The sequence below is a fragment of the Eptesicus fuscus genome, chromosome 15 (assembly GCF_027574615.1).
Source record: "Eptesicus fuscus isolate TK198812 chromosome 15, DD_ASM_mEF_20220401, whole genome shotgun sequence".
NCBI lineage: Eukaryota > Metazoa > Chordata > Mammalia > Chiroptera > Vespertilionidae > Eptesicus > Eptesicus fuscus.
The window spans coordinates 75,589,936-75,606,656 of NC_072487.1; the positions used below are offsets into that span (position 1 = coordinate 75,589,936).

Here is a 16,721-nt window from a genome sequence, read left to right on the forward strand (position 1 = left end):
GGAAAGGCTCGAGGGGGGATGGGCCTGAAATGCTCTCGTTCCGACTCTGCCCACGGGCCCAGGGTGCCCCTTCCCGGGGGTGGCAGGGAGCTTCCTGGGGCATCGGGAGCCGTCGGCAGAGGAGGCTTCTCTGTAGATGGCACTGGCTTCCAGCTGGGCAGGGCCGAGGGGGCTGGCCCACCTTCTCAGACCTTTCTCTCCCATCCACTCTCCTCAGAGCTCTGGGTCAGAAAGCCTGTGGGCCATGGGCATGGTTTGTTGAGCCCCTCGGTTCCTCCTACCTGCAGCTCTGCCTCTCGCTCTGCGTTCTCCTAAGCAGCCCCCTGCTTGCTGGGTGCCCTTCCCTCTCCCCTCCTCTGGCCGCAAGGTGACCATCTCCCTCTTTTTCCAGCACCGCCTCAGGGGCTCTGTCTGTCTCCTGGGCGGGCGTTTGGGAAGCACACCTTAGAGAGCTCTGCGCAGTGGCGTCTGGGAGAAAGCGGGTTGTAAGAGAGGAGTTCTGTGGGAATGAGGCCCGGCCCCACTCTTGGTTCGGAGTGATTCTTAGGTCTTATTGCTGGTGGAGCCCATCTTGCACAGCCTGCAGACAAAACACAGACCTGACCTTGGGTCTTTCTAACCCTCTCCGGGCCCGATGTGCCTGGAAGGCAGTCTCCAGTCTTCGGTGTCTGCAGGTGTCCTCCCCGCACACCTGGCTGCAGGACCGGGCATCGCAGCTTGGCTCACGGGGACCGAGCCCGGGCGGGGCCTGGTGTGCCACGTCTTCCCCTTGAGCAGAGTGCTGCCTGACAGCGCTGCCCCAGACCCTAGTCATGGTCACAGTTGGATGACACCCACGGGGTCTGGAGGCCAGTGCTGTTCTCTGAGCTCCAGTCTCGTGGTCTGAAGTGAAGAGTTTGGATTTGATTTCTAAAGTAACAGCAAGCTCTGAATTGCATGGTTGTATTTTTCCTCCTCTGCAGTGTTTTCTTAGGAAACATATTAAATATGCAGAATGTTTGAAAGAGCTTCACCATGAACACCTAACACTCCCCGGACCCTACCGGTCCCGTTTTACTGGGCTCACTACCCTGGAGCTGGTCTGGTTGGTTTCCTCCTGTTCTGACCTTCAGAGGGCGACCCCAGGCTGTGAGGTGACCTGGGGTGGGCTCACATTTGTCCCATTGTCCGGGGCAGGACGGGAATATGTCCTTACACTGAAGCCCAAGAGAACACGTCCTACTGCCAAGGGGCCGTCGACCCTGGGGCTGTGGTTCTCAGAGGCCCAGCCTGCTGCTTGCCCACCCCAGGCAGCCCGGAGGAGCTGGAGGAAGCAGCGGCCTGAGGAAGAAGACAGGGCAGACGCCTGGTTTCCTCCTCTGTTCACTAGCCTGCATCTTTTTTCTTTTTTTTTATATATTTTTATTGATGTCAGAGAGGAAGGGAGAGGGAGAGAGAGAAAGAAACATCAATGATGAGAATCATTGATCGGCTGCCTCCTGCACACACCCCCACTGGGGATTGAGCCCATAACCTGGGCATGTCCCCTGACTGGGAATTGAACTGTGACCTCCTGTTCACAGGTTGACGCTCAACCACTGAGTCACGCCGGCCGGGCACCAGCCTGCATCTTGTGTGGAGCTTTGTTGCTTTACTCGGGGGATTTAGGAATTGAGAATTGGTTTTGGTCAGTGAAATCTTGTTCGAAAGAAAAACCCTGCTTGCCCACATTCCTCACGCCTAGCCTTCCCCCCAACCAGGTCCTTCTACCCCTAGTGTCCTGGTCTGAGTTTCTTCCTGCCCTGGTGGGAGAGGAGGAGGAGGGGGGCTTCTCTCCTCTCTTACCCTCCCCCCTCTTTTCTGTCCCCAGCCCACACCCAGCCCCATGCCCCTCTGTCTTCAGTGAGTTCACTGGCAGGAGGGATGCTGGGAGATGGCTGCTGGCAGGCCCTCCGTGCTGCTGCAGGCTCTTCCCACTGCAGACAGTGAGAGGCCTCAGGTAGACACGCAGCCAGCCTGGCCTCGGCACAAAGATCCCAACCAACTGAGCCACCGGGCGGGGCTTGCTGAGTTCATTTAATGCTCTTTATGCACCTGGGCAGGCAGAGTCTGCTCTACCCCAGCCCATCTTTACTGCCCCTGCTGCATAGAGAAGGCACCGGCTTGTGTACTGAAGAGGAGGGCGGGAGCGAGCCCACACATCCCCTCCCGCTCCTGCCCCAAAGGCAAAAGGCTGGCCTGTGTCGGATGCACGTTGTGGCCACAGCCCCTTGCTGTGTGGGCCTCACCTTTGTCATCGCCTTGAGCTCAGTGTCTGGACAGTTTCCTGAGTGTCTGCTCTCTGGCTCTGCTTGTGCAGAGGTGCAGCCGTCAGTCTGAACAGAAGGCTCGGCTCAGGTGGAGAGTGTGCTCAGCACCATTTGGACTCTGTGTCCCGTTTGAAGCCCCTCCAGGAAGCTTCGACGACAGTCTGGCCCTCGGGCTCTGCTCACCCACAGCACCTGTCTGAAGGGTGTGGAGTGTTCCCGATGGTCGCCCTGGAGGGGCATCAGTCTGCCCACCCCCAGCCTCACGGGGATCTTAGTTGCACACACACCTGGGGCCTGAGCAGAGGCCCTCTTGGGTGTTGACATATCTCCACAGCCATCTGCTGCCACCTTCTTCCCAGGCCCAGGGCCTGGAGCGGCTGCAGAGCGGTGTGCGGCCCAGGGGCGAGTGAGCCAGCGTAGAGCAGGGCCTGGAGTCCCGGCTGGGGCCTGACTGCTTTTGTGTTCTTCGCACAGGCCAGCAGAGCCAGCCGCAGAGCAGCCAGCCCGACTACAGCAAGGCCTGGGAAGACTATTACAAAAAACAGAGTGAGTGCAATGGCCGTCCTAACACCAGGTCCCCAGCCACAGAGCCCTCGCCTGTAGCCTTCACTGCTCATGGTTCCCCGGCCCTGTCTGGCCCTCTGCGTCTCACAGAGGAGACGCGGTGTAGCCATTTGCTTTCCCCTCCTCCCCCCTTTCTCCCCCTTCTGAACTCCAAAGGGCGTGCACCTGCACTGGGGACCAGGGACCGCTGTCCTGGTCCCTTTTAGAGCTGCGTGGCCAGGACAGACCAGCCGTCTCTGTTCCCTGTCGTGCCGTCACCTGGCTCTTGCTGGCTACTTCAGAGCCGGTGCAGAGAAGAGAACGGTGGGACTCAGGGATGGGAGCCCACAGTTGGAGTGGGTGATGAGATGTTTGATTTTCTTAAGAAACTAAACCAGTCTTTTTAAAAAGAGGAGGGGAAAAACTAACAACAACCAAAAAACCCCAGGCGAATGATTCAAATGAGTACCATCCTCCGTGGGTATTCCAAAGCGCTGAGCCGGGTGCCGGCGCTGGGGGAGAGCTGTGTCGTGTGGCTTGCATCTGAAGGATGTTACTGGCTGGTTGGAAGAGCTCAGGTCAAAGGCCATCAAAGAAACGGTCACCTGGTGTTTGAGTCATCACTGGGCCAGGAGGTCATCATCACCTGAGGTGCCTGGTGAGAGTCCAGGTGCCCGTCTCCCCCACACCTCCCAAATCCAGACTCCCAGACTCGGGGGCCTGGATACCCTGGGCAGTTGCACACACACTCAAGCCAGGCACCCCTCCTCCCTCTCCCTCTCACTGGGCGCTCACGAGTCAGGTGACCAGTGCAGAGAATGTGATTCTGAAGAGACAGCCGGGAGAGTCGCAGGGATGGAGCAGGGAGCAGCAGTGAAGAGCTAACCGTGTTTTTTGCAGCCAGCACTCGGGCCCCGCCTCACGGACATCCAGTGGGCACTAGTTCCGGATGCCCACGTCTTTAGGAAGCGTCTCCAAGCACCCTTCACGTGCCCTAGCACATCCCGCCTGATGAGCTGTTTCCCTCTGTCCCTCAGGTCACGCTGCCAGCGCCGCTCCCCAGGCCAGCTCCCCGCCGGACTACACCATGGCCTGGGCCGAGTATTACAGACAGCAGGTGGCTTTCTACGGGCAGACGTTAGGGCAAGCTCAGGCCCACAGCCAGGTGTGTAGCCAGTGCCGGCACTGCTGAGACCTCCCAGCCCAGCCCTACCCTACAGCCCTTCCTCCCAGGCCTCTGCGCCTGCTCCTGGGCAGAAACACCAGCTCCAGGCTCGGGGGGGGGGGGGGGGGGGGCAGCGCAGGCCCAGTGCTGCTCAGCATGGCCGCCATCTGCTCAGAGCCCAACGGCAGCCGCCGGCCCCTCCTTGCCCCTGAGAGTGAGTGTGGGCCAAGTGGGAGAGGAATTGGATGGGAGTCCCTCCAGGACAGATCCAGGCCCCAGCCCGCAGCGCTGAGTGGCCTCAGTTTCCCCAACTGTGAATGAGAGCACCAGGCTTGGATGGTTCTGGGCAAGCTTGGCACTGCGAGTAGGGACTGGAGCTCACGCCCAGGGCTGTTCGTGAGGGTGCAGGGGCCAGGCTGTCGCACTGCGGGGCGGGGCAGGGCCAGGCCACACCCGCGGAAGGCTGGGCAGGGCAGGGCGCCAGCTCTTCGTCCTACACAGACACCGGGAGGGCTCTGTCCAGTCAGAGGCCAGAAACGGACTTCTGGTTAACGGAGGGCGGAGGCCAGGTGCTCCCGCAGGGCGTTTCAGGTGACCTGCTGCCCTCAGGTCCCCACGGACCGCATGGCAGTTACCAGAAGCCCTGGACCTAAAGTGGACTGGCCATCTCACTACCAAATTGGCCCTTTTGTGCCTGGGCGCCGTGGAAACGGGTGTCCAAGGCTGGTGGGTGACCGAGAAGTATCGCGAGCTCACTCCCCTCTCCCCTTCCCGGTATCCCCCACAGGAAGAGATGGCAGGGACCTCCTTCAAGGGAGGGTCTGTCTGGGCCAGAGACCCTGGCGGGGAGGCGGGACGTGCTGAGCCGAGGGGAGGGGTGACCTGCCACCTCCCATCAGCAAGCCCTTGAGAGCTTGCCACAGGCTGACTTCTCTCCCCTCCCTTCCACAGGAGCAGTAGGACAGTGACCTGTGACCCCCTCCCCGAAATCATCGTGAGCAAAAGCCTATTTGTAACAGGTTTTTAGATTTGCAAACCTTTTGATGAAGAACCTTTGTTCTGTGAAACACTATATTTAGATTAACAGAATTTTTCTAAAAATCGGGAAATTAGTTACTAAAGATTGCTGATCATTTTTGTTTCATTACTTTTGTTATTTCAAATGTGGAAGCTCTGGGATTCTTTTTGGAGCAATATCTGCAAATGCAGGCACCAGAGTGCCTCTAGCAGTGACATTTCAACTGGTGTGTTTTTGTTTTGTTTTGTTTTGTGTCTTTTTATTTACAGTTGTTTCTGTTGCAACAGAAAGTGGCTTGGAAGTCTTAGGAGGTGTGTAACAAATTATTTTTAAAAAATTTTAAACAGTATTTAAATGTGTAAATTCATTAAATGTTTTACTTCTAATTTCTTGTATCTTGGCTGTCAATGGTTTTATTGCATTTTTTAAAAACTGAACTGTATTGTAATTATGTGAATTCTGAATTGAGACAGAGAATTGTATTGCTGTCCAAAGGGATCGGGAGGGGCATTTTTTAGGGTTTGTATAATTTCTAGAGTTCTAAAGGGTAATATAAAAATGTGTTCATGTGTCTAGCATACGTTTTTTTTTTCATGTCTCATTACCAGTTGCAATTGTGTATCTAAGACCTCCAAGCTTGTTTTAAAAACAAAACATAAAACCTTTCTCTATTCTCTCAGAAATATAAATGCTGTTATTTTTAATATTAAGAGGAAGTTGATATAACTTTTAACAAAACACTGTGGAACATTAAACCGCATAAAAATGTAGTAACTATTTTTTAATTCCGAGGCATTTTTTGCTTTTTTCTTTTAAATATTTTTTAATATTTGTCAAATTAACTAGATGAATAAATAAATCTAGTATTAACCACACTATGAATTCAATGATTTTGATTTAATAAAAGGGATGCTATGATTTCCAGTGTTTACTGTAGTGTGTCTTGTACAGATAACATGTATTTTTAAAGGAAAGAAAACGGAATTAAAGCTATTTTTTCTTGCATTTTTAATTGACCTGGGGGACATTCCGTTTGAAATGTGCTAAAGTTACCTTTCTGGTTTTTTCTCCTTATTTTCTTTATAATGCTTGAAATGTCTAACTATTAAAAATAAATATTTGGAGAATGTTATGCATGTTGTTTTTAAAAAGAAAAGTGTTCTTTTTATTTGACTGACAATTCATTTTACACTCTATGTAATAAAATTTCCACAAGACATCTTGTGGGTGAAATATTTTGAGTCTGTTTGCTTTCCATTCGCTTGTCCCTCCCTCCACCCTCTGCCCGCTGCCCCCTGAAATCAAAGCAAGAGTTCATAGCCGACCTCCTTGCTCTACGTCAGCCCCACTTGGTGCACACCTAGATCCCTAGCTACCTGGTTAAGCTCCTTTTAATGGTTTTGTAGAATTTGACAGTTGGCCTTGAGAGCTTGGGTCCTGTCAGCCCCTCCCTCTCTCACCTGTCACGTCTGAGCATCTCTGGCCGTGGGTGTGGCACAGGGAAATCGATAGCGTCTCCTCCCAGAGGCGCTGTCATCTCCAGTGCAGCTGGAAGATGCATTTAAGGGAGCCTCGATGAAAAGGCCGTGATCAGCTCTGCCGCGGGGTGAGCGCACTTCCCGGTAACTGAGTCAGCACCGCGCCCCTCACCCCTCAGCACTGCGCCCCCTCACCCCTCAGCACTGCTCCCCCTCACCCCTCAGCATGCTTCCCCAGCACCCGCCTGAGAAACAGGGCTGCTCACTTGGGCAGCTCATACACTAAAATTGGAACGAGAAATACGGAGACCAGCATGGCCCCGCTCAAGGGTGTCCTGCAAACCCATGAAATGTTTCATATTTAAAAAGTAAGTAAATTAGGACCAGACTGGTCGTGGCCTGGTGCGTGGGCTGCTGCCTTCCACGGTGGCAGGTACCTGCTTTGGCTGCAGCTGCCTGTGACCTGCTCAGCCTCTGGCTGTGTCCTGGGTGGCATTTGTTCTGTCAGCCCCGGCCTGCTGTGGGCCACTGGGTGCTGGGAGAGCTGGTAAGGGGCTCATTCTGTTTTTTCAATAAGGAAACAAAAAGGGGGTGTCCTTACCCACGGTTTAAATTCTGGAGGGTCCTGCGGTTTCAGGACACATGACAATGCGGGCCCTGGACTAGGATATTGAGGAATAAAGATCAGCCTTCAGCTCTTTTTCCCCTCCTTCCTTCCCTGTTGATGGAAGCAACTGGCTTTGGACCCGGCTCTCTGCTTTAATATTTGAACACGCCTGCCTCTGCCGCTGGCCGCACGCGTGCGTCATCCCTTCGTTTAGATGCGCTTGTGTGGGTCCTCCTTACGGCTCATACTCGTGTGTGTTTCCAATTCTGGTCCTTTTTCTTTTCTCGGCCCCAAGCTCTAAGAGGAGGGGAAAAAGCATCTGTGGCTCCTTTAGGCCAAAAAGGGGTGTGGAGAGCAGCCCATCTGCAGCCATTCTGAGGCCTGTGAGAGCCGGAAAACAAAAAGGAGATAGGGCATCTTTAACTACACCTCTAGAGAATCGAGTTTGACGTTGAGAAATTGAATAGTAAAAGCCACTTGAGAAGAAGGAGGGGGTTGAGCCAGAGGAGGGCATAAACGCTGATGATGGGGGTGGGAATTAGGGAGAGGGCATTACAGAGAAGACTTCCTTCTAATTCATCTTCCAAGCTCTGTGCCAAAACAGCATTTGGCATGGTTCACAGGGAGCGATTGTGTGATAATGAACCCTAAGGTGTCCCTTAATTGAAGACTGAGCATTGCGGTTTGTGCCAGGAGTCATAAATGGTGCAGGCTTGCAGGAGGATGCATTTTCTTAAATGTATCGGTAAGTACAGATTAGCGCTTGTCCCCAGTGAAATGCCCATACTATAAATTATGGAAATCTCTCTCTCTCTGATGCAACCTTTTATTGAGGGGGAAGGCGGGGTGTAATACAGCAGGAGGCAGGGGGGGAAAGTTTGCAAGCGTATGAAATTCGGCCTCTCATTAACATGGCGCCCTCGGAAGATGGTTTTCATCAGCAGTCTGGTGTCCTGGAAGGCTAAAGTGCTTGAAATGTACCAAGTTCAGCGATTGTGTTCCATTAGGAAAGCTGCATGGTCATCACTGGAAGGACAGTGTGTGTTTGGGAGGCAGGGGGCGGGGCAGGTGCCCAGTCTGTCTGCCCGAGTTCTTGCCCCACCTCCCACTCTCCACCGCACATGCACACTTGGTCTCTGCCAGCTGCCCAAGTTCACTAGTCAAGGTCCCAGCTGTGTTGTTTCAACCCCACTTAAGAGTTTGGGCCAGGGGTAGGGAGTTTTCTAGCCAGTGTGCCTCATCAATACCCCTGGCCTATCAGGAGCTAGGAGGCACTGTCTTTCCAATGTCCCTCTCCAACGGTGACCATCCATGATGTCCTACAGCCCCATGGTAGGGTTGGCTGGGGCACAGATGGCACATGGCAGGGCCTGGTCCATGAGGGCTTTGGGGCACCGTGGACTCCGCTTCCAGCTGGCTCCAGCATGCAGCTTCCTGAGCCCCACTTCTGGCCCACTAGGGCCCAGCTGGGGTTTTGTAAGAGGGGCTAATGCAAATGGTCCTGATAGACTCTGAGAGATTAATGGCCAGAAAGTGACACTCAATTCCGCAGAGAGTGCTGGCCCTGGGTCTGCGCCTCGTGTGGGGTGGAAAGGGAAGTGAAAATGAGCCATTGAAACGATGGAAATCCTGCTGGCCTTCTGAGGAAGCATCTACCAAGGGAGTTCTGGCCTTTCTAGGCATCTCCTTTGGTGGGGGGTCTCCACACCTTGGGAGGTAGATGGGACTATTCTTCTCATTTTACAAATGAGGGTTCAGAGTCAGAAGCTAAGTGGGTAGGGGCCAGTTTTGTGCCAAGTTCTGTGCTGCACGTTGGGGCTTCCATCGAGAGCAGAATGGCTGCCCACAGGAGCTCACGGCCAAATACGGGGTGCTACAGTCACCACCAAGTGTAGTTGACAGGACGGAGAAGCGGCTCTAAAAAGTTAGTGTCACGTGCCCTTGACTTAGACCCGTGGTCGGCAAACCACGGCTCGCGAGCCACATGCGGCTCTTTGGCCCCTTGAGTGTTCTAACGCCACTTCTTCAAAATAGACTCGCCCAGGCCGAAAACCGACTTCTGCGCATGGGCCACGAAGTTTCGATCGCACTGTACGTGCGCGCCCGCACGTGGTATTTGGTGGAAGAGCCACACTCAAGGGGCCAAAGAGCCGCATGTGGCTCGCGAGCCGCGGTTTGCCGACCACTGACTTAGACTAACGTGAGGAAGGCTGCCAACTTGGAATTTCCGTTCAACTCTCTAAAGTTCCTCCAGTTTTTACTTTTCTTTTTTCCCCTCCAGTTTTTAAATATAAACCTTGAGTTATGCCAACACCTAAGGTCAAGCCCACTTCACTCAACCTTCGTAATGTACAAATACCTCCGAGCGCCCGCCGATTAAATACTCCTAACGCGTTACAAAGACTGAAGCACCGGCGTACACATTTCAAATGGACTTCGAATGAGTAAGCCAACGATGGAGATGTTAACAGTCGTGGTGAAGAGTCCTCAATAGTAACAAACAGTGAGTAACGACGGGAAACAGTATCCCATGAACAGATGTGAGGTGGGGCATCAAGAAAGTATAACCCCCGGTTTCAGTTCAATGGTCGGGGCACTTCTGTCAAAGCCTCTCTTCTTAAAGGGCCTGGACACAGCACCTCTCTTGTAGGCTCTCCCATGCCTGGCGTTCACGTTAAGTCGTCTCATTGCGAATACCCATTTCCTTCTGACGTTTTCATCTGTGGGCAACCATTAGCAGCGAAGGCAGTGACTAACGTGAACAAAGCTTTCCACTCCCTTCCTTCCACCACGTGGCCCCCAGGACCGGAAATCCGGCTGCCCCGAGTCATGTGTTCTGCCGCCATATTGGCTCTGGTGGCAGCTGCGAGCCTGGGAGGGTGTGCTGGAGCAGTGCTGCTTCTCTGGGCGGAGTTTTCCTCCTGGGAGAAGGCCCACAGGCTGTGAGGGCAGGTGGAGGAGGTGGAGGGGCTGTGGGGGCAGGTGGAGGAGGTGGAGGGGCTGTGGGGGCAGGTGGAGGAGGTGGAGGGGCTGTGAGGGCAGGTGGGGGAGGTGGAGGGGCTGTGGGGGCAGGTGGAGGAGGTGGAGGGGCTGTGGGGGCAGGTGGAGGAGGTGGAGGGGCTGTGGGGGCAGGTGGAGGAGGTGGAGGTGATGGAGGAGGTGGAGGAGGTGGAGGGGCTGTGGGGGCAGGTGGAGGGGCTGTGGGGGCAGGTGGAGGAGATGGAGGGGCTGTGAGGGCAGGTGGAGGAGGTGGAGGGGCTGTGAGGGCAGGTGGGGGAGATGGAGGGGCTGTGAGGGCAGGTGGAGGAGATGGAGGGGCTGTGAGGGCAGGTGGAGGAGGTGGAGGGGCTGTGAGGGCAGGTGGGGGAGATGGAGGGGCTGTGGGGGCAGGTGGAGGAGGTGGAGGGGCTGTGGGGGCAGGTGGAGGAGGTGGAGGGGCTGTGGGGGCAGGTGGAGGAGGTGGAGGCCTCCGCGAGGGCCGCCGGGCTGCGGGCTGAGAGCATGATGAGAGAGGATGCCTCCTGCAGGTGAAGACATCATGGGGCCTCAGCCAGTCATTGCCTCCCGCGTATGCAAATCACCCTGAAAGGTAGGTATCACCCTACAACCAATACTCTCCGCACCTTGCGGTCATTCAGGGCTCATTTCAGTTGCCTGATGTGGGTGTTCCTCCAGAGGCGAGCCGGACCACCCTGCCCTCTGGTTTCAGCGCTCACGCTGTACGCAGGCTCGATTTTACGCTTTCTGTTGCTGATTTTGCTGTTGAAAATGGCCCCAGCATAGGGCCGTCCGTCCGCTGTCCCTAAGAGAAGCCCTTGCCGTGAATTCAGTGTTCATGAGTGGACAACACGCACTAAACTAGGTGTGGGAGGACACGCGCACGTGAGCAATGCTGTGTACCGATGGGTTGACGAAAACGTTGTGACCACAGCGGGAAGGAGCGCCCCCCCCCCCCCCCCCGTGTTTCCCTCGGAGCCGTGATGGTCCAGTATTTGCTGACGGGTCCACGGGACTTGGCAGAACACAGCTCCCACAAACAGCAGGCGTCGCCCGTGTTTTGCTTTCCGCTGAGGGCCCACGACTCTTGAGACCCGTTTTCGGTTTGAAGAGGCTCTTGCCCGCGTCCTACCAGGACCCTGTAGCCAGGGCTCGGCCTCAGTCTGCCCCCTTGTCCCGTGGAAGGGACACCTCGCTTGGTTCTGGAGGGACCTCGCAGGTCCAGCCCACCTGGGCAGCAGAGTGGGGGGAGTAAAGGTTCGGACACTCAGGCTTGGGTTGGAGTCCTGTCTTCACCCCTCAACAGCTCTGAGACCTGAGGCAAGTCGTTTGCCGCGCTGGGCCTCCATGTCCTTATCTGCAGAATGGGGATAATGACGGCCTCCCTGACCAGAGGCCTGAGGTAGGTTCAGGGACCTGCATGTAACGGGCTTGATGCCTGGCTCACCATGAGCACTTAGAAAATGGCAGCGTGCGGTAACCACTGAGCGCAGGGCTGCCGGCTGCTTGGGGCTTGTCCTGCTCCACTGTGAGCACGAGGACAGCCTGCGTGGTCTGCAGAAACCGTCGGCCTCACCACTGACCCGCTCGCTTCTCCTGGGCTCTTCTGCCCCCCACCCCCACCCCCCCATACACTGGCCCCAGGTCCAGCTCGTTTGTCCGCTGAGGTCAAGGCAGCTAGGCCATTCGTAAAGAACAGCCCAGCCCCCGGGGCAGGCGAGGCGACTGCGGGAGAAGCCAACATGCACACGGATCCGTGGGGGATGACCCGGGCCCGCCGTTGGGCGGGTTAAGGCTGCTCAGTTCCAGCCACGTGGTAACACGTAAGGAAATCCTGTTTCAAGCACATTGCCGAGGAGTCTGTGATCCTGTGGCCTCCCCTTCTTCCATCAGATTCTCTCTGGTGCTTTCCTTCCCTGAGTAGGGTCCCTGCCCTCACTCACTGCGGCCACTCTGCCAGTGACACTCAGCCCAGAAACCCACATCCCCTTCCATTCGGGGGTGCTCTCAGCTGCAGCTCTGTGTTTAAGAAAAGGAGGACGACAAAGGTTGGGTGGTGACAGGACTGGGATAGTGGTGGTGATCTTCGGATCGGTGCCGCCCCCTAGCTCAGTGGTCGGCAAACTCATGAGTCAACAGAGCCACATATCAACAGGACCACGATTGAAATTTCTTTTGAGAGCCAAATTTTTTAAACTTCAACTTCTTCTAACGCCACTTCTTCAACATAGACTCGCCCAGGCCGTGGTATTTTGTGGAAGAGCCACACTCAAGGGGCCAAAGAGCCGCAATGTGGCTCGCGAGCCGCAGTTTGCCGACCACGGCCCTAGGTCATCTGAGGGTATATGGGGGAAGGTTCTTCCCGAGCCCTGCCTTTCCTCGAGTCAAGGGGAGAGGACAGGCACCTGGGGAGTCCAGAGGCCTGGCTTTTGTTCCCTATTCGGACGGCTAACGTCCTCTGTGCCTTGAACAGGTCACATCTCTCCCTGTCCGTTTCCCCTCCTTGAGAATTGGACCACAGCAGTGGTTTCCAAATTGTGTTAGGCTGGGGTCTAGGGTTCCACAGCTGTTTGATTCAAATTCCAATAAAAAACAATAAATGTTTTTAAAGCCTTTTAATTTTTTTTAAAAAAATACCATGCACTCACGGTTTCTATATGCTGCCTTGAAAAAAAATGTTTTTAATTGATTACAGAGAGGAAGGGAAAGGGAGAGATAGAAACATCAATGATGACGATCATTGATAGGCTGTCTCCTGACACCCACCCCTGGGGATTGAGCCCACAACCTGGGCCTGGGCCCTGACCAGGAATCGAACTGTGACCTCCCAAGTTCATAGGTCAACACTCAACTACTGAGCCACACCAATGGGGCTATATGCATCTTTCCATTTTTCAATCTGCTCGTCTTTGTGCCAATACAACACTACCTTAATTACTGTACCTTCACAGTAAGTCTTTCAGCTCTGTTGTTCTTCAAGATTACCTTGGCTCTTCTCAGCCCTTTGCATTTCCATACAAATTTTAGAATCAGTTTATCAATTCCTTACTCCTCACAAAAGTGTTTTCAATCTGGGATTTTTATTAGGATTACATGGAATCTGTTGGTCAATTTGGTAAGAATTGACAACCCAATACGAGTCTTCTAATCCATGAACATGGTATATCCCTTCTTTTGTTTAGTTCTTTGATTTCTTTCTATAATTTTAGTAGTTTTCAGTATAGAGGTTGCACAGCTTTCTTTCCATTTATTCGTGGGTTTTTGATGTTATTGAAAATGGTCTATTTAAAATATTATTTTTCTTTTTTTTGTTACTGGTTGTAGAAATACAATTTATTTTTGTATAGTGACCTGATTCCAATGGCCTTACTTAAATTCCTTTTTAGTTGTAATAGCTTATAGATTCATATGGATTTCTAATATTAAGAATCATATCATTTATAAATAATGATGTCATTTTCCCTTCCTAATCCTTATGCTATTTGTTTCTTTTTATTGCACTGGCCTAGACTGCCAGTACACTGTTGACTGAGAGTAGTGAGAGAGGGCATCCTGGTCTTATCAGAGGGAACACTTTCAATAATTCACCATTAATTATGTTTGTTCTACAATTGTTGTACATACCTAGTATCAGATAAGGGAGTTCCCTTCTGTTTCTAGTTTGCCACAAGTTTTATCATAAGTGGGTGTTGCAGTTTTCGGGTGCTTTTTCTGCATCTTACAGAGATCATCACATGATGTACCTCCTTTTTTATTTTAATAACTAGAGGCCCGGTGCATAAAATTCGTGCACGGGGGTGTGTGTCCCTCAGCCCAGCATGCACCTCTCCAATCTGGGATCCCTCTTACAATCCAGGACTGCTGGCTCCCAATTGCTCGCCTGCCTGCCTTCCTGATTGCCCCTAACCACTTCTGCCTGCCAACCTGATCAGCCCCTAACCACTCCCCTGCCAACCTGATTGATGCCTAACTGCTCCCCTGCCAGCCTGATTACTCCTAACTGCCCTCCCTTGCAGGCCTGGTCACCCCTAACTGCCCTCCCCTGCAGGCCTGGTCACCCCCAACTGCCCTTCCCTGCAGGCCCAGTTGCCCCCAACTTCTCTCCTCTGCTGGCCTGGTCACCCCTAACTGCCCTCCCTTGCAGGCCTGGTCCCTCCCAATTGCCCTCCCCTGCTGGCCTGATCACCCACCACTGCCCTCCCTTGCAGGCCTGGTCCCTCCCAACTGCCCTCCCCTGCTAGCCTGATCGCCCACCACTGCCCTCCCTTGCAGGCCTGGTCCCTCCCAACTGCCCTCCCCTGCTGGCCATCTTGTGGTAGCCATCTTGTGTCCACATGGGGGCAGCCATCTTGTGTGTTGGAGTGATGGTCAATTTGCATATTACTCTTTTATTAGATAGGATAGTGGTTACATTTTGTTTTCCCAAATGTTAAATCAGCCTGGTATTCCTAGAATAAACCTCATTTGGTTGTAAAGAATTACCTGTCCTTTTTATATATCATTGGATTAGTTTACTAATATTTTTGTTTAGAATTTTTGCATGTATATTCATGAGAGCAGTTGGCCTGTAATCTGTACCACAATCTAACCCATTGAAGACCTGCAACATGTCAGCTGGTGTTACTAACTTCACTCATTTCTGTTCATATATGTTATCACTGTTCACATTCCTGATGAGGAATGCTGTAACTCTGGACTGGCATTTGAATTCAGGCCTGCATGCAGGCATCTGCTCCAGCCAGATCGCACCAAAAAGTTCATTACTCTGTTCCTTACTGAATCCCATGCTTCGTTAGATGCCACTGTGCAGTTCAACCCACAACTAAGGTTTCTGGAGCACCAGCCATAGTCCAGGCACTGTGCTCAGAGCCGGGGGGATGGGGCGCAGCCACTTCTCCGCGAGTAGAGCTCGCCTTCCAAAAGAGGGGCTTGCTTATGCCAGGGAGTGGCCACTTAACAATTCAACTTGTAACGAAGAGCTCCTCCTACATCTTCTCTCTGAATCTTTGGAATTATTTTTTGTTTTAAAGTGTTAAACAAGGTAAGTAGTTCAAATACTGTGGTTGTTTACAACTGTTGATTTGTCTGAATTGGGATGATAGGCCTACTGTGCATACTGTGATTTAGAAATAACCCAGATGCTGAGGCTCATGGGAAACTGTCCTTGCCAAACCCCTTGTTTTGAATCTGCCATCAGCCTCACTGCACCTATTGATTGGCTGACTATCCAGCAAGTACACTGTCCACACGAACTTTCAAATCTATTGCGATTCCAAGGCCCTCCTCCCCAGGAGCATGCCAGTGCTTCCCCCCCATCTCCCCACTTCCTCTCTTCTTACCGCCCCTCCTCCATTCCCCCCCCCCCGAAAAAAAAGAAAAGTAAATGCCACCTGTATCTGTTTCCTTTTATTTTCTGCAGTTTGAATATATTATGCCTAGATGTGGTACGTTTTGTGTGTTTTTTATTGTTTTTTTTTTTCTTTTCCAGGGCTTTTAAAATTTATTATTCTTTTTAAAAATATATATTTTTATTGATTTCAGAGAGGAAGGGAGAGAGAAATAGACACATCAATGATGTGACCACAGGGGACCGAGCCCACAACCCGGGCATGTGCCCTGACTGGGAATTGAACCATGACCTCCTGGTTCATAGGTTGCACTCAACCACTGAGCCATGTTGGTTGGGCAAAATTTATTATTCCTTGTCCTGCATGGTGTTCTCTGAGACTCCTGGATATGTGGTTTGCTGCCTGTCATTATTATTTATTTTTATTTTATTTTTTTATTATTATTTTTTTATTTTTTTAAATTTCTTTATTGATTAAAGTGTCACATATTTGTCCTCATCCCCCCATTCCCATCCCACCCCTCTCCCCACGCATGCCCCAATCCCCTGTTGAACTTAACCGTTGGATAGGCTTATATGCATGCATACAGGTCCTTTGGTTGAACTCTCCCCCTCCCCCCCACCCTCCCCCTACCCTCCCCTATCCTCCCTCTGAGGCCCGATAGTCCGATCGATGCCTCCTTGCTTCTGGTTCTGTTCTTGTTCCTCAGTCTATTTTGTTCATCATTTCCTCTAGATGAACGAGATCATATGTCACTAGATATATACTAATAAGAACTGAATGTGAGACGAGCAATAATATTTATGCTGACAGGCAAATGAATCAATCTGTAGCGAGCTTCCCCCTGGACCAACAGTTCTTTTGAGACCCAATTTCGATGTCCAGTAGTTCCTTATGTGTACATGTCAGCACTGACCCCTCAGCTCTGGATGGTGGACAAATGGTGGTAATGGAGGTCCGACTCCCTCTGGTTTGGTCTCGGCCGAACCCAGGGGCACGGCGTCACCCGGACTAAGGGCACGTGGCCTCACCCATACCCAAGGGGCGCGTGGTCTCACCCGGGCCTGGGACCCAGCCTCACCCGGATGGATCCAGGGGCGCACGGCCTCACCCGGACCCAGGATCTGGCTTCACCCGTACCCAGGGACGCTTGGCCTCTCCCAGACCCAGGGGCACGTGGCCTCACCCGGGCTTAGTTGCACAAGGCCTCACCTGGATCCAGGGCCACATGGTCTCTCCCGGACCCAGGGACGCTTGGCCTCTCCCAGACCCAGGGC

General features: G+C 52.9%; 1 protein-coding gene across 4 annotated transcripts in view; it reads left to right on the plus strand.

Moving 5' to 3' along the window:
* The window catches only part of FUBP3 (far upstream element binding protein 3), a 54,182-nt gene extending 47,935 nt beyond the window's left edge, over positions 1-6,247 (plus strand). For 3 of the 4 annotated variants that reach the window (XM_008152713.3, XM_028127081.2, XM_054727218.1), the window contains exons 17-19: positions 2,763-2,834; positions 3,869-3,996; positions 4,948-6,247. In XM_008152713.3, coding sequence (XP_008150935.2) covers positions 2,763-2,834; positions 3,869-3,996; positions 4,948-4,956 — 209 coding nt within the window. In that variant the 3' untranslated portion in view covers positions 4,957-6,247. The remainder of the gene's footprint in view (positions 1-2,762; positions 2,835-3,868; positions 3,997-4,947) is intronic. The other variant, XM_028127082.2, reaches the window with a different exon arrangement.
* The last annotated feature ends 10,474 nt before the right edge of the window (positions 6,248-16,721 follow it).